General features: G+C 42.4%; 1 protein-coding gene across 6 annotated transcripts in view; it reads left to right on the top strand.

Annotated features, from left to right (window-relative positions):
* Positions 1 to 20,063, top strand: part of RNF20 (ring finger protein 20) — a 20,510-nt gene extending 447 nt beyond the window's left edge. For 4 of the 6 annotated variants that reach the window (XM_021379925.1, XM_021379924.1, XM_021379922.1 and 1 more), the window contains exons 2-20: positions 1,490 to 1,660; positions 1,786 to 1,953; positions 2,480 to 2,627; positions 2,779 to 2,961; positions 4,162 to 4,280; positions 6,030 to 6,176; positions 6,350 to 6,427; positions 6,704 to 6,823; positions 8,688 to 8,867; positions 9,059 to 9,194; positions 11,176 to 11,297; positions 11,632 to 12,029; positions 12,580 to 12,697; positions 14,645 to 14,794; positions 15,647 to 15,859; positions 17,535 to 17,660; positions 18,714 to 18,854; positions 19,229 to 19,330; positions 19,564 to 20,063. In XM_021379925.1, coding sequence (XP_021235600.1) covers positions 1,532 to 1,660; positions 1,786 to 1,953; positions 2,480 to 2,627; positions 2,779 to 2,961; positions 4,162 to 4,280; positions 6,030 to 6,176; positions 6,350 to 6,427; positions 6,704 to 6,823; positions 8,688 to 8,867; positions 9,059 to 9,194; positions 11,176 to 11,297; positions 11,632 to 12,029; positions 12,580 to 12,697; positions 14,645 to 14,794; positions 15,647 to 15,859; positions 17,535 to 17,660; positions 18,714 to 18,854; positions 19,229 to 19,330; positions 19,564 to 19,740 — 2,955 coding nt within the window. In that variant the 5' untranslated portion in view covers positions 1,490 to 1,531 and the 3' untranslated portion in view covers positions 19,741 to 20,063. Of the gene's footprint in view, positions 1 to 10; positions 32 to 1,489; positions 1,661 to 1,785; positions 1,954 to 2,479; positions 2,628 to 2,778; positions 2,962 to 4,161; positions 4,281 to 6,029; positions 6,177 to 6,349; positions 6,428 to 6,703; positions 6,824 to 8,687; positions 8,868 to 9,058; positions 9,195 to 11,175; positions 11,298 to 11,631; positions 12,030 to 12,579; positions 12,698 to 14,644; positions 14,795 to 15,646; positions 15,860 to 17,534; positions 17,661 to 18,713; positions 18,855 to 19,228; positions 19,331 to 19,563 lie in introns of those variants that run through there. The other 2 variants (XM_021379927.1, XM_021379923.1) reach the window with 2 other exon arrangements.

The following is a 20,264-nucleotide window of genomic DNA, read 5'->3' as shown; positions in this document are numbered from 1 at the left end:
CCTGTGGGTGCCTGGAGGTAGCAGGGGAGCGGTGGGTGTTGTGGGAAGGTGTTGCTAAGAGGGGGAAAACTGTTAAATCGGAATTATTTTTTGACTATTTCTTCTAATTTCTGAGATCCATTTAGTATTTCTAGATCAGGGTAGGTTACAGGAACAGAAGACCTGTGTCTGGTATTTCATTAACTCATTTAGAAAAGAGTTGCTGTTGTGTGTATGGTGAAAACCATTGTCATGCTAAAATGCTTGTTGAGCGAGAATGTTTGGCAAAGCAGTCAGTGTTATCACCTGTATCTTAAAAATGCAATGGCCTTATTGCTTTCAGTAGAACTCAAGCAAATACGTAACAATCTGTTTCAGTCTGTAACCTGTAGCTGTTCTGTAAGTGCCGCTCTGGATTAAAATGAAGCAATATTAATTTTATTTGTATACTCTGCGTTTCATTGACTTCTGGACTTCATATAGTTTAGAGGTTCAGAGACACACCTGTGGGTTAAATTGGCACAAGACCTGTGAATATGAGAGAAGAATGCTGCTTAGATCTAATGAAGATATACTTTGTTTTGTTTTCCAGCACTAGCAACTGTATTTGTTTTGGGAAGCCTCTAAGGAAATATTTGTTTAGTAGATTAATATTTGTGGAAAATTCAAGGAAACATAAGAAAAAATGTCGTCTGGCACTGGAACAGGTTGCTCAGGGAGATTGTGGAGTCCCTGGAGATAGCGGAAACCTGGCTGGGGAAGGCCCTTGGCAGCCTGCTCCTGCTGAATCTGGTTTATTTGTGAGCACTGAGCAGGTCATTTCCAGAAGTTCCTTCCAGCCTCAAGTGCGCTGTGATTCTCTGACTAGTAGTCCAGAGCTTTTAAAATTCCATTAACTTGGTGATAAGTATGCTTCTAGTGTGTCTGTATCTATAATAAAACACAGAACTCTTCAAATGGAATTTTGCAAACCTTCACTAGGAATCGCTGTTCAGTTCACTGGGATTTATAAGATCTTTTGGTAAAATCTTTGATGGCTCATCTTCAAGGTGTCATTTCCCTCATCTTTAACTGACTTTGAATGTTGATATAATAAGAGCAGTTTGATTGGTGTGAAATGAACAGGTGCCATGTATTCCCAGTCTCAGGAAGTCTCAGGCATACAGTGAGAAAGTCTAACTCATATCATTTTTCTTAAAATGGAGAGATTAAAAAAATAGAGATGAAAGCTGCATGAAGCTTTTTTTCCAAAGCATGGTAAGATACAGAGCTTCCATTTGAATGTCACAGATTGGTGGTTCTTGTGGAGGATAATTTCGTTTCCATCATGTTGCTGTTCACAGTGCTAAACCCAGTGGCATCTTTTAAGTCTTAACTTTTCATCAGTATTTTCCAAAGCCACCTGAGTTAGGTATTCTGTAATGTGTTGGGTATCTTGTTTCCATAATGGATTGGTTGTGGTTATGTTGGTGTGTTTGCTTTTCTTTTAATGGTGTTCTTTAATGATTAGGCAGAACTTGGAGAAGAGGGGAGCCTGTATGTTTCAGCCACCATGTCCGGAGCTGGCAATAAACGGGCAGCTGGAGAGCCTGGCCCTTCTGCACCTCCAGAGAAAAAGGCAGGGGTTGAAGACTCTGGGACCACAGTGGAGACCATTAAGCTTGGTGGCGTTTCTTCAACGGTATGTCTTTCTTTCATACTGCCACTCAGCCTCTTAGTTTTTCTTATCTGGGAACAAAACTCTCCCTTGATGAGCCTAATAACGTCATTTTGAGGAATGTGCTGTTGAGTTGTGCTTCTATGCAGGAGGAGTTGGACATTCGGACCCTACAGACCAAGAACCGGAAACTAGCAGAGATGCTTGACCAGCGGCAAGCCATTGAAGATGAGCTGCGGGAACACATTGAGAAGCTAGAGCGTCGGCAGGCCACTGATGACGCCTCTCTGCTGATCATCAACCGTTACTGGAATCAGGTTAGTAATATACATGGGCTGCTCTGAAAGTAATGCATCCTATTTCATTCTGTTGGCCCACAATGTCAGAGGCAGATGCTGGTGGTATGGCAGTGAAGGCTGAACCTTCACACCAATATTCTGTTACATTTTGTTGCTGCGTGACAGGTGGCAGCAGAGGGGCAGTCTGACAGAATGGAACATGGAAGTGCTTATGAAGCAAGGGTGTCCCTAGCAGCTATGAAACAGTGGGTGACCTCCACTGGGATGGAGCATGGTATGCAGACTCTTGTTCGTTGCGTGGCAAAAATGCATAGCTAATGGTGATGACTATGTTGGAAAACAGAATTTTGTAGCTGAGTATTTGCTCTATCAAATAATGTCATTGTGCTCTTTGTATCTGCTGTAGGTTCAATGGAACTAAACAGGAGGCATTGCTTTTGGAGTGACCTGAGTATTTTATTAATATTGCTCTCCTTATGCCTTCTGTTCACCTACACTCCATTCACATCCATCCTTTGTCTTGTCTTGCCTTGTTGTTACTTAGTTTGATGAAAATATCCGCATCATCCTTAAACGTTTTGACCTGGACCAAGGCCTTGGGGACCTCCTGTCTGAAAGAAAAGCACTCGTGGTACCAGAACCTGAACCAGATTCGGACAGTAATCAGGAACGCAAAGATGAAAGGGAAAGAGGTAAGACACGTGGCTGGGGACAGTGGAAAAGATGGATGTGGATGCTACTGGTTTCTTTTTCTAAAAGCTGTCACGGGCTTTCTGATTATGAGGACTAGCGTTATTTTTCTGACAGAGCATATTTACTTTTCGCACTTTTTTCTATTCCCAGGTGAAGGGTTGGAGCCAGCATTCTCCTTTCTAGCAACTCTAGCCAGCAGCACTAGTGAGGAGATAGAGTCTCAGCTGCAAGAGCGTGTGGAGTCCTCCCGGCGTGCTGTTGCCCAGATTGTGACAATGTATGACAAACTGCAGGAGAAAGTGGATGTGCTGACGCACAAGCTGAATAGTGGAGGTAGGATCAAAGTGGTTGATCCCTGGCTGGTGCTCAAGGATCTCTGTCTAATTCCATCTTAGATGTGATCTTGCATTGTAAGCATTAAGAATGACTAGGCTTTACACTCGTTCAGTTTCCAAAATAATTTTGCTTAACACTCCTAATGCCTAATAATCAAAACCTCCAATGAAGATGAGTACTAGAAGAGTAAGGTAACTGCCTCTGAATTTGAATGCTGAGAATTCTGCCCATAGCACTGGGCTGAGGAAAGGTTTGTTTCTGTCTATAGTGTACTTGCTCACCTGAGAAGCTGCAGGTTGAACCTTACCATCCAGCTGTCCCTGACCACCAAGTAAAAGGTTTTGGGCTTACCAGTGAGGAAATGAAACCAATATTGCAAACTGGTGCTGGACTTCTCATGTGCAGTTCACTAAAAGGCATAGAGTAGTATCTATCTTCTCAGTTTTCTGTGGGCTTTAAGCCCAATGGGAACCATCTAGTATCACTGTGTATCCAGTTTAACCGTTAATTTTGAACACAGAACAGAGTTTTGCAGAAGAAACCTAAATGGCTAGAGTCTGAAAGTTGATGTAGCAGATTATGCTCAGATTAATCTCTGAAAAACTTTGTTGGGTTAAAGGCAGAATTCTAATCTTTTCTGAGTGAAAATTTAGGTAGAATTACCAACTCATCTTTGTTTTTTTTTCATATTGTCCAGAGTGTTACATGCTCTGACAAAAGAGCTTTGACGAATTTAGCATTGATGTGGTAAAATACTACTTTTCTTAGCTGGCGGTCTCAAATTCTGCTGCAGTAATGCCAGTGCTATAATGTGAGCCCGTACTCAGTTGTAATTTGTCATTTGGTTTGTTAGCTTATGGAGTGTGTTGAAACAGGTGTGCACGTGAGCTTGACCTGCAGTAGGATGTTGGTGTGATACAAGAGCATTTTCTGTGTTGCTGATACTGACAGGATTGGAATGATGTCTGGCATTAAGAGATGGTAACTGACAGTCAGGAATGAGTGGTGTGTTAAATTGCAAAGCCTTTTGCTTGGTGAATGCAAGATAAGACTCCAAGGACCACCTGCTGGAGAGATGTAATAAGCAGCAGTTAACAATAGAAACTCCTTTTAACTTTTCTCTTATTCTCTCTGCTGTTTAAGAATTAGAAGCTACCTTCTTTGATTTATGTTTCTTTTTGTTTTTGCCTGTTTCAGATATTTCACTGATGGAAGAAGCAGTCTTGGAGCTTAATTCCTACCTATCACATGAAAATGGGCGTCTACAGGAACTGGCTGATCTTCTTCAGGAAAAGCACCGAATAATGTCTCAGGAGGTATAAAAGGAAGAGAGAAAGAAATCTGTTTTGGAGACTGTACTTGATTATTTTTCGCTTTGAACTATCTGTTTGCAAAGCAGGCTGTTGCCTTAGGGAGAGCAGTAGCATCAAGAATGGAAATTCAGGTTCTGAATGAAGGTTTTGGAAAGAGTGGTTATACATAGATTTTTCTGTGTAATTTGAATGGATTTGATTGTTACATCACTGAAGGACAGAGTATAGTGATTAATGAGTTAAATGGATTTGATTTTTAGAAGAGGATGGAGCAGAAGAAGTGGTAAGATGAGGCTAAGCTGCCTGTGACGCTTGACATCCCTGTCATTTCACCTCTCCTGATTCTTCTGCGTCATGTGTGAAAGTTCTACAGCCTTAATTGTAGGTTGAATACAGTCATTAAGGAATTCACATTATTGGCAGTACTTGCTTCAGAAGCATCAGTATTTATTTGTGTTAATGCTGGCCTGGTTCAATGTTCATCTGAAGGCACTGCAGTGGTTTATAGAGCAGATAATGGTGAGGATTTAGAATATTTAAAAAAAATAAAAAAAAACAACAGCTTTTGAGTAAGGTGAAGTGGCTGCTTCTGCACTCTGCCTGATATTCCCAACTTCTTCCCCGTTTTCCTTTTCATTTTTTTGATTATTTTCATTACTGTGCTAGGATTCAACTAGTGTAAAATTTGGGACAGTTTACTTAGTATCATAGAATGGTTTGAGTTGAAAGGGAGCTTAAAGATCACCCAGTTTCACACCCTCCTGATGTGTGCAGGGTGGCCACACATGAGATTGGGCTGCCCAGGGCTTTGGACACTTCCAGGGATGGGGCATCCACAACTTCTCTGGGCAGCTTGCAAGGGATTTTATCCAGTAATTCTTCAAACAGCTGAAAACTTGCTTTTCTAAAGTTCAGGGTCCTGGCTTTGCTTTTTGTCAGGCCCATATTCCCTGAGATCATGAACTCGAATCTTAAGCCCTTCAGTGATCTCCTCTGCATTGGTGAGCACCAGGTCCAGCATTGCTTCTCTCCTTGTTGGTCTGCCCAGTGCCTGAACCAGGAAGTTATTTTCAGTGCACTGCAGCGGTCTCCTGGGTTGTTTGGAGCCTATCGAGTTGCCAGCAACTGGGTAGATAACAGGATAGCTGAAATCCACCATCAGGATGAGAACCTGTGAGCGTGATGCTTCTTGTGGTTGGAAGCAGTTAAGGCCTTGTCAGCAGTCTCCCCTAGATCAGGCAGCCTGTAGTAGATACTGACCGCCAGATGTCCTTTATTGGAATGGTCCCTCATTCCAACCCACAGGCTCTCAACCTGTTAGTGGCTGTTTCTCAGAACCAATTCTTTGCAGTCTGTCCACTTCTTAACATAGAGGGCAACTCTGCCACACCTTCCCTGCCAGTAAAAAGCTTGTAGCTCTCAATCATTGTGCCCTAGTTGTGCAGTTTGTCCCACTGCATTTCCATGATAGTAGTTAGGCCATAGTTTTCTAATTGCACTATGGCTTCCATCTCCTGCTTGTTTCCCAAGCTGCATGTGTTGGTGTAGAGGCACTTCAGCTGTGCTGTCAGAATTGTTCTCTTCTTAAAAGAGTAATCTTAGAATAAACTATCTGAATGGGAAAAGACGACCACAAAATGTACAGAAAGTATTAATCCAGCATATGATGAATAAGAGGAAAAAAAATGCTTAGCACTCTGAAAAATTGTTGGTTGAATCTAATATTGCTGACTAAAATATTCTTGACTGCAGTTCTCCAAACTGCAAGAGAAAGTGGAGACAGCAGAGTCTCGAGTGTCTGTTCTGGAGACTATGATTGATGACCTTCAGTGGAATATTGACAAGATCCGTAAGAGGGAGCAGCGACTTAACCGGCACTTGGCAGATGTTCTTGAACGGGTGAGCACCATCCAGAGAAATGGGTGTAGTTTTGAGTGGCATGGTATCTTCCTGGTGTACTTCACTGTAAGAAGTTAGAATCTCTAGTATACAGTCTGTGATGGTGAATGTGCTGTTCTAGTATATTCTTAGCATTTAATCAAGCATTTATGAAATCTGTTTCCTTTTTGCAGGTGAATTCTAAAGGCTACAAGGTGTATGGAGCGGGGAGCAGTCTCTATGGGGGCACAATCACCATTAATGCCCGCAAGGTAAGGTCAGGGTTTGGTTTTGTTCAAGGGGAAGAATATATTCAAGGAGAGCTTATGCATAGGATCTCAGTTTGTTACAGAATTAAATACTTCCTTTTCTACAAATCTCCTGGGGGGCCTTGACAAACCATTTTGTTTCCTTGCAAGTTTCCTGCTATGAAACAGACCTGGGGGAAGTAGGGTCTGTCTCACTCAGTAACGTCTGACTCTTACTGTAGAAATGATCACTGAATTAGTACTGTACGTGAATAGTGGAACTTAATTTATCCCCAACAGTTTGAGGAGATGAATGCAGAGCTGGAAGAGAATAAAGAGCTTGCTGGGAACCGCCTCAATGAGTTAGAGGAACTGCGCCATGATCTTCAGGAAGTAACAACACAGAATGAAAAACTCAAGGTGAGATGTCTGTACCTGTTTGAAGGTGAAGGTGTTCTGTGTGGCCTGTTCTCATTTGTCGTGCTGAATTGAATCTCTGGGAATCCTTATTAGTGTTCTTCTGTTCTGTGCTTGCTCTTCGTATCCTGAGCCACATAAAAAGCATGGCTAGCTGGCTGAGAGAGATCATTCTTGTGAGACCCTGCTTGGAGTACTGCATCCAGCTTTGGGTTCCCCAGCATCTAAAAGACAAGAAGCTCTTAGAGTTGGTATAGAGAAGAGACATGAAAATGGTCAGAGTAGTGGAGCACTTTCCTATGAGGAAATGGTGAGAGTAGGAGTTGTTCAGGGCTAGAGAAGGAAAGGCTTTTGGAGTACCTTATTGCAACCTATCAATATTCAAAGGGGGATTATAGAAAAAGGGAGAATTTTTTTTTTTTTACCAGAGCTTGTAGTGACAGGACAAGGGGCAATGCTTATACACAAACTACCCTCTTATTTTAAAAATATGATTTTTTGATTTTTTTCTTAATGGCTGGAACAAGTTGTACAGAGAAGCTGTTGGTGCCCCATCCCTAAAAGCATTCAAGGTCCAACTGGACTGGGCCGTGGGGAGCCTGATTTAGCAGGTGGCAGGAGGTTAGAAGTGGTTGGGCTTGAAGGTTCTTTCCAGTCCAAGCTGTTCTGTGTTTCTATGTCCCTGTCCATGCTGGGGGCATTGAACTAAATACTCTTTAAATATTCTTGCCAACTCAAAACTATTTGTGTTGCAGTTGGGCTGTGTACTTGAAATAAACTTGTTGGTGTGACTTACGCTTGCAGTTCAGTGTATTAGTGACACCGTGTGGTCATTAGTGGGAATTGTACTGAATTTTTATTTCCTGTTCTCAATTATGTTCCATTCCTTTAGTATGTTTTAATGATGTCTGGTTATTTAATTCCCCTCTTTCACCTTCCCTCCACCCCATGTGAGTGGAACCAGGGAACTTGAGTTGCAGATTCTAGGCTCTGGAAAGAGCAGATTAGCCTAAACTTTTCTTTGTGGTAGAATGGATAGAGAGGAAACAACGTATGAATTTCTTAGTGTTGATAACACAAAAATTTGTGGATCTGTAGTAGATAAAATTTAGATTCTGTTTGTTTTGTGCTTACTTTAGCCTGATACAAGAAACATCTGAGCTGATATTAATTTTCATTGATGAGACACCGGAAACTGTCCTGCAGCACTTGCAAATACTGTTTTATCCTCATGAGTTTGTTTTGAGAGGAACACCATTTGGTGCACAGCTTTCCTTTTCTCTTAATTAGTGTTGAGCATTGTGTGTGTATGTATATATATATTTATATATTTGTTTCACTGCTTCAAGCCACACATCTGCTGAGTTTTCTGTAGTAAAATTCAGATTCTATGCTTTCCCTCATTTGCCTTCTGTTTTTATGTCTCTTATCGGTAAAAAGATAACTATCTAGAGTGACGTAGTTTTTCTAATTTACAGTCATATTTTTTTCTGTGTTTCTGTCTTAATTCATTTACATCTTTATGATTTTACAATAAATCAGTTGAAAATATTTATTGTGCGTTCTGAGCCCATACATTTGAGATAAATAGTTGCAAAACTTGAAAATGAAAAAATCTTATGTGACTATGTAAGAAAAGCAGATTTGTACATACCAGCAGAGAGAAAGCACAGACTTTTTTAGTCAGTAATTAAGCATTGCTTGCATCTATTTCACAGCAATGCTATTAAAGTTCTACTTTTTTTCTTTGTAGTTTTTAAGATACTTGTTCTATTGCCATTGAAAAGTTGCTTGTGGCAGCTTAATTCACTGCAGTAGTCAAGGAGATGATTTTACTTTCTGTGACATCTTCTTGTGTCCTGACTAGGTTGAGCTGCGACGAGCAGTGGAAGAAGCTGTGAAAGAGACTCCAGAATATCGCTGTATGCAGTCGCAGTTCTCAGTTTTGTATAATGAGAGTCTCCAGCTGAAGGCACATCTTGATGAGGCTCGCACTCTGCTTCATGGCACTCGCACCACACACCAGCGCCAGGTGGAACTAATTGAGGTATTACCTCTGCTCTATAACACTAGAGAACCTTGTCACCCACTGTCTCTTGCTGTTGATCTGAGTGGCTCTGGAAATGCTCAGGAAATTTCTTCCTGGCAGTAACTCATCTGTTCTTGTACCTTCTGCTGATGAGGTGAGAGACACTCCCAGGTCACAGCACCAAGTTCTGTCCCCTTCTTACTCCTCAGAGGGATGAGGTCAGCCTTCACAAGAAACTACGCACAGAGGTAATTCAGTTAGAGGACACCCTGGCACAAGTCCGCAAAGAGTATGAGATGTTGAGGATTGAGTTTGAACAGACGCTTGCTGCCAATGAACAAGCAGGTATGGAGTTCTTCTTCTATGTTTTTTCTTTTTTTTAAGCAGCCACATTAGAAGTTGCATTGCAGCAAAACACTTAGCATGATTTTATTTTTTTCTGTTATTGTTAAATACTTGTCTTGACAAGTTTCAGAAGCCAGTTCCATGTTACCTGACTTCCTTTTAGGTGTTGAAAAATATTACATTTTCATAGAATCATAGAGTCATAGAATAGTTTGAGTTGGAAGGGATCTTTAAGATCATCTAGTTTAAACCCCCGTGCTATAGGCAGGGACACCTCCCTCTAGACCAGGTTGCTCAAAGCCTCATCCAGCCTGGACTTCAGCCCCTCCTCCAGGGAGGAGGCATCCACAACCACCTTGGGCAACCTGTTCCAATGTCTCACCACCCTCAGAGTAAAGAATTTCTTCTTAATATAAAGTATTAATCTATGCTGTTCTGTTCTAGTTTAAAGCCATTTCTCTTCATCCTCTCCCTACATGCCCTTATAACAAGTCCCTCCCTGGCTTTCCTGTAGGCTTCCTTCAGGTACTGGAAGGTAGCTATAAAGTCCCCAGCTCTCTCAGCCTGTCCTCACAGGGGAGGTGCTCCAGCCCTCTGATCATCTTTGTGGCCCTCCTCTGGACCTGGTCCAACAGCTCAATATCTTTCTTGTTTTGTGGGCCCCAGAACTGGATGCAGTACTCCAGGTGGGGTCTCACAAGAGCAGAGCAGAGGGGCAGAATCAATTCCCTTGACCTGCTGGTCACGCTTCTCTTGATGCAACCCAGGATATGGTTGACCTTCTGGGCTCCAAGCGCACATGTTGCCAGCTCAAGTTGAATCTTTCATGAGCCGACACCCCCATATCCTCCTGGATTGGGATTGGGAATCTGGGCTGCTCTCAAGCCATTCTCCTCCCAGCTGGGAGCTTGGAGGAGAGTGGCTTGAAACTTGTGCTTGGATTATTAGCTATTATGTGCTTATTATTAGCTATTTACCTAATAATAATTTGGTTTACGGTAGATTATTTTGCATTTTTAAAAATTACTTTTGGGAGGATTAGTTTACAAGTCTCAGATACCAACGTAGACAACAAACCAGTAACACTCAAATTTTATTAGAAAAAAGAAGGAAGTTGTTGCTTAGTAGCATTTAAATCCGAAGAGATTCTGTATAGCATGACTTACAGGTTAACCTGGTGAGCATGCTAAGTGCCACAGGGCTGCTTGCTTATTCACCTTCCTACTCTCACTGGAACAGAGGAAAAGGAAAGGAAGAGTAATAGCAAGAAAACTTACGGATCAAGATAAAAAATGTTTGATAAGCAAGAAGTGGAACAGAGAGAAATAAAAATAAGTGATAAAAAGTAGTCACACACCTCCCCCACCCTTCCACACTGGTGCCGAGTCAGTTCACAAGCATAAGATGGCTAACCTTTTTAAATCCTCCCCCTTTTTCAGTTTATATTGCTGACATTACATAGCACAGAGCATCTCTCTGGTCAGTTTGGATCATCTGCTTCTTTTGTCTCCTCCCAACTTCTTACATACCCCCAGTTTACTCGCTGGGGGGGCAGAGTGAGAAACGGGAAAGATGCTGACAACATGCAGACATTATTCAGCAATAGCCACAACATTTGTGTGTTACCAGCATTGTTTTGGTTCCTAAATCTAAAACAACACTGTATGACTTGCTGTGAAGAAAATTAACTCCATCACAGCCAGACCAAATTAAAAAGATTTGTTTTTTCCGTTAAGGAATGTGAGGGGAAAAAGTAAAGGGGAAACTAGGGCTGGGAACCTCCAGAGAATTATAGTAGCTTGTGAAACTGGCATGGCTTTTCTGTGAATGTGTTGTGATGCTGTGTTGTGTGGTAGAATGATTATAGTCCTATTTTGGTCTCTTGGCACTCCCTCACGATGAAAGTCTGTATAGAAGATGAGTGGGGTATAGAAGATGAGTGGAAGTATATTTTGTTACATCTGTGTTTCTGTTTTTCTAGGCCCAATTAATCGGGAGATGCGTCATCTCATCAGCAGCCTCCAGAATCATAACCACCAGCTGAAGGGAGAGGTATTGAGATACAAACGCAAACTGAGAGAGGCCCAATCTGACTTGAGCAAGGTATCCAAATACAAAATGCTAGTAAAGAGCAGAAAATGCTTAGTGGAAGGGTGGATGCTGTCAATCCTTGCCTGTAATATCAGCCTTTCTGTTACGGCCTGCAAGATGCAGTGTAATTTCTGATGGAGTTCCACATTCTGCTTTCCAATAACAGATGAATTGTTTTCCTTTTGTAGCTTTATAGAGCTCTGTGAACAGTATTAGCAATGTCAGAGGAAACACGCAAGCGGAGTTAGGAAGACCAGTGTAGGGGGATAACTGTGATACAAGTTTCTGGCTGATAACCTAATGGCTTGTTTCCTTCTCTGTCTTGTCTCTTGCTGTTCCATGCCAGATCCGCTCTCGTAGTGGTAGTGCTCTTCTACAATCGCAGTCCAGCACTGAAGACACAAAGGAGGAGCCTCCAGAGATCAAACAGGAACCTGATGACCCATCTGCCCAAGTATCTGCTCCCAAGGCTGCTTCTGAAGAAGCTAGTGAAGTTAAGGCCAGGCGAGATGAAGAGGAACGGGAGCGAGAAAGACGGGAGAGGGAGAGGGAACGAGAAAAGGAAAAAGAGAAAGAAAGGGAGCGAGAGAAAGAGAAAGAAAAAGAAAAGGAGCGGGAGCGAGAAAAACAGAAACAGAAGGAATCTGAGAAGGAGAGAGAGTCCAAAGAGAAGGAGAAAGGGAAACATGAAGATGGAAGAAAGAAGGAGGCTGAAGTGATCAAGCAGTTGAAGGCTGAGCTCAAGTAAGAGTTGCTGTTCCTCCCTTTATTGTGTGACTTATGCCCAAACTTGGATGTTTATATGAGACCACTTGCAGCTCTTAGGAAATTTGTTACTGATATTAGAAGTTTCTACACCCTGTGTCTGATTATGTTTTGGACAGCGTAGTAACATTTCACTTAAAATAGCCTGAAGCATGAATACCAAAGCAGGTACTTCATACTGTGTGTCATGTTGCTGTTACTACTGTTGTGTAAAACTCTACAGCAGCATGTTACTAATGAAGAGCTCAGTGATCTCCCTGTCTTAGATCAGTACCAAAGCAGAGATGGATAGCTGTTGGTTACTTATAGGATGCATGCTTTCTTTACCCCCGTGTTCTCTCAGCTGTTCAACCTGCACGTGCCTGAACCTGTTCTTTGCAGCTTTCAGCTTGCATTTACCAGCCATAGAAGAGCCATAGAAGAGGACTCTACATACCTGCAGTGTGGAATACGGAGAGAATATTGCTGAATGTGTGACAGTGCAGCTTTTCTGCTCTGTTCTTACAGTCCTCTATCTCTCTGTTTCCAGGAAAGCCCAGGAGAGCCAGAAGGAGATGAAGCTGTTATTAGATATGTACCGCTCTGCCCCCAAAGAGCAGAGAGACAAAGTGCAGCTCATGGCAGCTGAGAAGAAGGCCAAAGCAGAGGTAAACCTCATTTCTCTTACCATTTTTTCCTCTTTTGCATGCTCCTTAAAACTTCTTTTCTAATACTCTGTATCTGAACTGTGGTGTCTTTGTTGTCAAAACGAGAGGTTCTTATCTTCACATGTTAGTCACTTACAGTAGAGTCTGAAGTGGTCTTGAGCTGAGAAGAGATGCTGGTATGTCCTCTTGAAGGACAATGTTTTCATCACTGGTGTTAAGGGAGGTTGTTTGTTCAAAGCTGTTTTTAGCTTTCCATTTCTATTATACGTAGGTTAGCCTTACATCATTAAAAATTTAGAAAGACCTAAAGACAGAGTTAGGCAGCAAATAAGACAAAAATTAGTCTGTGCTGTTAGGAAAATATAGAGTGTGGTCTCAAATTTCTTAGTGGATATGGCAAAGAACATCACCCGACAGAGTCTTGGAGAATAATTTGGAAACAAAATTCAAAAATGTTCCATATGAGTGAACCTGCAGAGAGCACTGAAAAAAGTTACGATGTGATGTTAAGGGATGCTACAAGTATGGTTTTCTTTTCCAGCCACTCTGGTTCAGGACTTCCTCTTACCTAGCCGCTGGAGCCCAGGCTGGGGACATAGGGTCTCAGCCTAGGCTGAGGGATGTGGCTGCTGCTTTCCTGAGTGCAGGCTCAGCAGTAGTGATGCTGAGCACATGTCTCAGGGACACGGACAGACACTATGAGACAAAGATATGGCCAGTCAAGCAGATTGCCACGATCTAACTGCTACCTTCAGCAGTGCCCACATACTGGACTCAAAACATTAACACGAGTAGAAAAGGCCCCACGTTTTCTTCAGATGGTGAGGGCAAAAATTCACCATTGAAGGTACACACACATACACACAGCTCTGTCCAGTTTCACAAGCGCACACATTTTAGCAGATCCCTCCAGTACTAGCACAGCCCTTCTGTCAATCTAGCGCCTCTGCCTGCATCCCAGGCTTCTTTAACCAGTTCACAAACTGTCTTACCCGAAGTCACCACTTAGTCCTTGTGGCACGCGTACACGTGACATGGATAGTGAGATCACAGAGAGGTAAGAAAAATATGAAGATACTGTAAGAAGATAGGCCAGACTGCAGTGGTCAGCCAGATGATCACGCTGACCAGCCTGATTGCACACACAACCAAGTCCTTTCTGCCTACACACCCCTTTGTTAATCTTGCTCCCCTTCCCAGTGCTCCAGGATTTGCAGAACTGATTCCCATATCCGTCTTAGCTCAGGCCCCTTCTGGTGCAGTCTTTTCCATTGCAAAGCCCAGGTTAGTTTTCCTGGAAGTAGCACCTCTGGTTTATTGAAAGCCTAACAATTAGTTACAAGGTATGTTTGTTGTTATTGTATGCATGTTTATTTTCTCAGGTCAGTGCCTCCGTGTATCTTGTTTCTGGTTTCTCCCTTTTTTTCCACCTTAGTTTCCTAGTTGGAAGGTCCCCAGTCAGATGACCTTCTTGGATTAAATATTCTCACATTCCCTCATCAGTTAGCGTGACTGACCAGGTTTGGTTCCCTTGTTTTGCCAGTCAGGTTTGTGTCTCTGTATGTTTTGTTTATGGTTTCTTCTTCTTTTTCTTGCTGTCCCTTTTTGCACTGAAAAAGGTTCTTGACCAGATGCCTTTAAAGGAGCAGATGCTTTTCTTCCACATAGCCTTACATATTCAAGTGGAAGAAACAAGTGTCACTACTTTATTAAAGGTGCTGTTGAATTTTCCAAGGTTTTGAAACAAAGGTCTTAATCTTACAGCCCATCTTAATGGTCTGTCTGCCAGTAATACAGTGTCCTGTTGAGATGTAATTGATTTTATTTTCCCATGCTTAGAAGGCAGTTTTTCTGAAGGTTTAAAGAATTGTGGGGAAAACAGGTGCTTAACAAAGCTCAGGCCACATCCTTGTATTTAGTGTCATTTCTGTCTTGCCCTTTCTTAAGCTGGAGGAGCTAAGGCAGAGAGTGAAAGAATTGGAAGACAAGGAGAAAAAGGAGAGTAAAAAGATGGCTGATGAGGATGCCCTCCGGAAGATCCGAGCAGTAGAGGAACAGATTGAGTATTTACAGAAGAAGCTAGCCATGGCTAAACAGGTGAGTTTCTAGTAAGTTCTGTCATGGCTTGTGCATTTGGGAAGTAAGTGTCTTTAGTTTACAGCCAGGGAGACAGAATTTCTGTTGCCATATGTTTCAGAGATGTGTGAGATTTGTTCTTGTGTATTGAAGGTGGAAAAAAAAATCTCAACACCAAGTATCACAAAGCTCATGGCAGAAGTGAGGCTTAGGCGGAAAGCAAAGAGGAGAAGTGGCTGGGTCAGCCTCTAGAGGAGGAGGGTGAAACTTGTTTTTTAATAGTATTGTTATATGTACAGTTCATATAATTAATACATTTGTGTGGTGCTGTGACATACCTTCTTCCACAAAAAAGGACATAATCTAATGCTAACAAGGCAGGACTGACCTGAGTACAAGTGAGGCAAGCCAGTCATTTGATGTGCACTTTTTTAGAATTTAAATTCTTTTCCTTAGTACACAATTATACTATCTTGTCACTTACTCCTTTAATGATGAAGCAACATGAATATAAAGGGCTTGACAGCCTCTTAATTGGAAGCTGCTGAGTTGTCAACCTAGGGCATTAATTGGCCTAGTTTATGACAGCTATTTAGCTAGCTGCCTGGAGTTGGGAGGTGGTTTCTGCCCAGCTCTGGCAATGACTGCTGCACCTGATTTTTCCCACCTGACAAGCAAGCATCTGTGAGTTTCTATGAAGATGAGCCTCTTTTCTCCACTTTATAATTCAGGGCATTTCTCTTGTGGAGGAGTGCCTAGAGACTGATGCATTTTCCTTGGTCTGTGTTAGTTTTGGTGTCGCTGAGTACAATGTCCAGGATAACAGTAGTGGTACAGGAAACAGTTCTGCCAGAGCTAATGATTCTCTTGCAGGAGGAGGAGGCTCTGCTGTCAGAAATGGATGTCACAGGCCAAGCCTTTGAAGACATGCAGGAACAGAACATCCGGCTGATGCAGCAGCTACGGGAGAAGGATGATGCCAACTTCAAGCTGATGTCAGAACGCATCAAGTCCAACCAGATTCATAAGCTGCTGAAAGAAGAGAAGGAGGAGCTGGCAGATCAAGTTTTGACCCTGAAGACACAGGTAACCTGAGGGAAGGAGAGAGGACAGCCAAACTCATGGGAAGGTGAAGGTATTGTAAGTTAACCTTGGTAGGTAGCTAAGATGCACACAGCTGCTTGCCTGTCTTCTCCCAGTAGAACAGGGGAGAGAAGGGCAGAAGTGAGAATGTCCATGGGTTGAGATAAAGGCAACTTACTAAGAAAAGCAAAAGTTGCATGTGCAAGAGATGCAAAATTAATTCACTACTTGCTGTTAGCGTTAGCCCACAGTTAACACTCACCACCAGACTGGCTTGACCTAGTTTGAATTCCGTATGCCAGCTTTATTTAGCCGGCTGGCAATGGGTCACCTCGCACTTTGCAGTGCTCAGGGGCCCGCGCTGACTTGAAAAAAAGGTACAGCTTTTGAAGGTGGGAACAATTTTCATTACACTGCGCAGCAATGTTATCTAGATTCACAAGGTTTGCAGTTTTGCAAATCTATTTTGCGAGCTGAATCTAGCTGTCCTGTTCTTCCTCCCCACCCACCCCACGCAAGCAGTTCCCTCCTGCAGTATTGTCTTGCTAGTAATTTTTCCATCTTACAAAGAAACTTTTTGCATCCTCCTGCCCAACGCTGTCTGTAGTATCTACGTACCCAGACACATTCTGTTCCCCCCCTTTCCTCCCTCCCCGCAAGCTGTGTACGGAGCAGACCCCATGATTAGTTTTGCAAGCTTAATCAGTTGCCGGTGCAAAGGTTTCATTGTTCTCCCTCTTATCCTTTGTTACAAACTTTGCACCCTGGATCCCAGAGCTGTCCTTGGTATCACATTAGCAGACAAACATTTAGCCGCTTCCAGGAAGGCAGGGCTTCATCATACATACTGGTCATCTGGGAAGACAAACAACGTAACTCTGGACATGTTCCCCTAGTCCTCCTTCTGTCCTCAGATTTCAGTGCTGAGCATAACATCATACAGTATGGAATATCACTTTGCTCAGCTTAGGGTAGTAGTTCCAGCTGTGCCCTCCCACAACTTCTTGTGCACCCTATGTCTACACACCGGTGAGATAGCATGAGATGCAGAGAAAGCCTCACTGCTGTTTAAGCACTTTTCATCAACAACTGAAATCTGGATTTGTTATCAACACTATTTTGGCCAGAAATTCAGAAGCCACATAAGCCACTTTGAAGAAAATTACATCTATCTCAGCGAAAATTAGAACAGAAGGAAGTGTTCCCCATATCAGCTGCAGTATTCTACATTGGACTTCAAGGCATCTGTCTCAGTAAGAAACTGCTGTATGAGTATAAACTGTCCTGCAGGTTCATCGTTACAGAGAGCAAAAGCAGAAGGAAAAGCAGGGAAGTCACTTTCTTGTGGTAACAGTTTTTCCACATATGTGTTCTGCCATATTTGGAACCAGAGTAGAACTGCTTACTGTCTTGCAGCAATTCTGTAAGCCACCCACCAAAAGATGAATCTTTGTTGCAAGTGTTAGCTAGGTTTTAAAGCATTCACCAGAGAGTTCTGAATACGCCTGTTAGGAGTGCTAGTGTGTCTGCATCCAGGAGGAAAAGGGCAAGATAAAGAGATACCATCTTTGGTGATGAGGAGGCAGGGATAGTTTTTGCATGTAGTTTTAATTACAACTATGAAGACCCGTAGAGCATTCATTGCAGTCCTTGTGTGTCTCCTCTCTCCCCTTCTAAGGTGGATGCCCAGCTGCAGGTTGTACGTAAGCTGGAGGAGAAGGAACACTTGCTGCAAAGCAGTATTGGAACAGGGGAGAAAGAACTTGGTCTCAGGACGCAGGCCCTGGAAATGAACAAACGCAAGGTAAGTGGTTCCTTTTGGAGACGAAATTACTGTCTTTTGGGAATCTCCCATCTCTCACTGGCATTATGGAACCTGATATTCCCTGCTTTTGAACTAGAATATGAGAAGGCTGAGGAGCTCTGAAGAGTGTGGTAATTTTAGTGTCATAGACTGATGTTTACTTTGATAAAGATAAGTAAGGTGTAGCTGTTTCTGTGAAAGTCTGATTAGGAGACTTGAGGTGCCTTGAAAAGGGAACTTAGGAAAGAATAGGCATCAGCCAGGTGTTAAGTTAACTGAGATCAGTTAAAGCTTTCATAGGAAAGATGAAGTCAGTAAAAGGATTAGGATTAGGGAACACTAAGACATTTCTTAAATGTGTAAGATACCTAAATGAAGTTGGTCTGTAGACTAAAACTGAGCGTCATGATTGATCCAGTCACTGTTATCGAGGCTGTAGCAGAAATGCAGGAATTACTTTAAAACAGGCGGAAAGGAAAGCAGAAACACTGTTTTGAAGAGGAGGTGGGGGAATTCAGTGCAGTCATGTTCTGTGGTACTAAGAGAACTCAGCTAATAGATTTGTTACTGCAGGAACAGAAAATGGTAAGAGCATGGGTCTGGAGAGAAAACGACAAAAAAAAAATGCATCTACACAAAAAAAAGCCCTATCTTGCAGTTCTATCTAGTTTGGCTGTAGATCTGCCTTGAAATTCAATAGGAAGAAGTGTGGAAATGCAAGGCTAAAATACTGATATTAACAGAGAATTGAGGGGGGCATTTGTGTTTTCCAAATGAGATGCATTGCTATGTAACAAGCTGCCTCTGTTAAAGAGGAGTGTTCAAGCTAAATTATTAGAGCCTGTGGGCAGAAAGATATTTTGCTGTTGAAATAATGTTTAGGGAATAATTTCGGTTCTTCAGTTTGAAACTACCAAAAGCAGATTTAAAAAAAATACATCTCCAGCAGCCCAAGACACATTTTGTCAGCAGTCTTGAATTTACAGATGGAGACCAGAAATCACTAGAGCTTCTTTCATGTTTGTTTCTTGTGTGATGGTTTATTTTTTTCAGGCCATGGATGCAGCCCAGCTTGCAGATGATCTGAAAACCCAGCTAGAGCTGGCTCAGAAGAAGCTACATGACTTCCAGGATGAGATAGTGGAAAGCAGAGTAACTAGAGAGAAAGAAATGTTTAACTTCAAAAGGGCTGAGGTATATACCCCATGCATAATCCTTCAATATCTGTTTCCTTTGTTGTCTGCTCTTTGTGCACTGAAGTCAGAGTAAGTTTCAGCTACATAAATTTCCTCACTGTTTCCGGGTTGTTAGTACTTTTATGTCCATTTACTTGGGTTTCTCCTTGATGAAGTCTTGGCTATTTCAGGTCTTGGCCACTGAATGCTGACAGTACAAGTACCTCCAGATGATAGTATCATCTCTTGTATGCCTTTTGGGATAAAAGTATAGATGGAGTGACATAGCTAGATAGATGCGGAGTTGGTCAGGTTCTAGTTCTGTTTCTTTCTTGAAGAAGCTGTGGCAGAGAAGACACTGCTCATTTATTTGGTCTCTTTGTTTTTATGCAGGAAGACATTTCTAGGTTACGCAGGAAGCTGGAAACCACTAAGAAGCCTGACATGGTTCCCAACTGTGATGAGATATTGATGGAAGAAATCAAGGATTACAAGGTGAGTAGCTGTCTACCACTTCTCTCTTGAACTCTGCTTTAGTCAAAAGGCTCTGTAGTCACACTTTTGAGTATTTGACATTTGTTATCTGAACTCTGGCATTGTAGACCTATTCTGCATTGAAAAAAAAGCACCCTTTCCTTAGGAGAATTTGAAAGACCTTCATCTTTAGTCATCTTTTAACATACTTAGCACAGTGTAGCAGGCCCTAATGTAACATTTCTGTCTTCCAGGCCCGCCTGACCTGCCCATGCTGTAACATGCGCAAAAAGGATGCTGTCCTAACAAAGTGTTTTCATGTCTTCTGTTTTGAGTGTGTGAAAACACGCTATGACACCCGGCAGCGTAAGTGCCCGAAGTGCAATGCTGCCTTTGGTGCCAATGACTTCCATAGGATCTACATCGGCTGATTCTTTCCACTGGAATCAGAAAGCTGCTGCTTATGCTGACCAATCAGCCTCCCTCACTTTCTCTAACTGTTACCTTCGGGGCAGTCAGTGCTTCTGCAGTGTTCTTAGGGAATGCTTTTTAAAAAAAAGTAGTAGATCTCAGTTCCTTCCTTGTCCCTGTTCTTTTCTTTCTGCCTTCAGTTTTTGTGGATTATTTTTGAAGTTCAGGGGATGTTTTCCATTTATCACTTCCACACTGTCAAGTTGGAAACATCTAACTGAAGCCTTGCACTGATGGGATGGAAGCTGTCTGCAGCAGAATAAATGAGGTCTTTATTTGAGAAGTTTGCTCTGTTTTTTTGAGTTTCAAATCATGTCAAAGTATGGTGGCGTTGCTGAGTGTGAATAGCTTCCCCATTAAAAGACCAACTAAAGAATGAACTGATACATACGTAGACTTCAGTGAAATGACTCATAGAACTACAGAATACCTTAGGTTGGAAGGGACCGTAGAGCCTACCTGTTTCCAACCCCCTGCCACGGGC

The sequence above is a fragment of the Numida meleagris genome, chromosome Z (assembly GCF_002078875.1).
Source record: "Numida meleagris isolate 19003 breed g44 Domestic line chromosome Z, NumMel1.0, whole genome shotgun sequence".
Taxonomy (NCBI): Eukaryota; Metazoa; Chordata; class Aves; order Galliformes; family Numididae; genus Numida; species Numida meleagris.
This window is presented reverse-complemented; position numbering and strand designations above follow the sequence as displayed.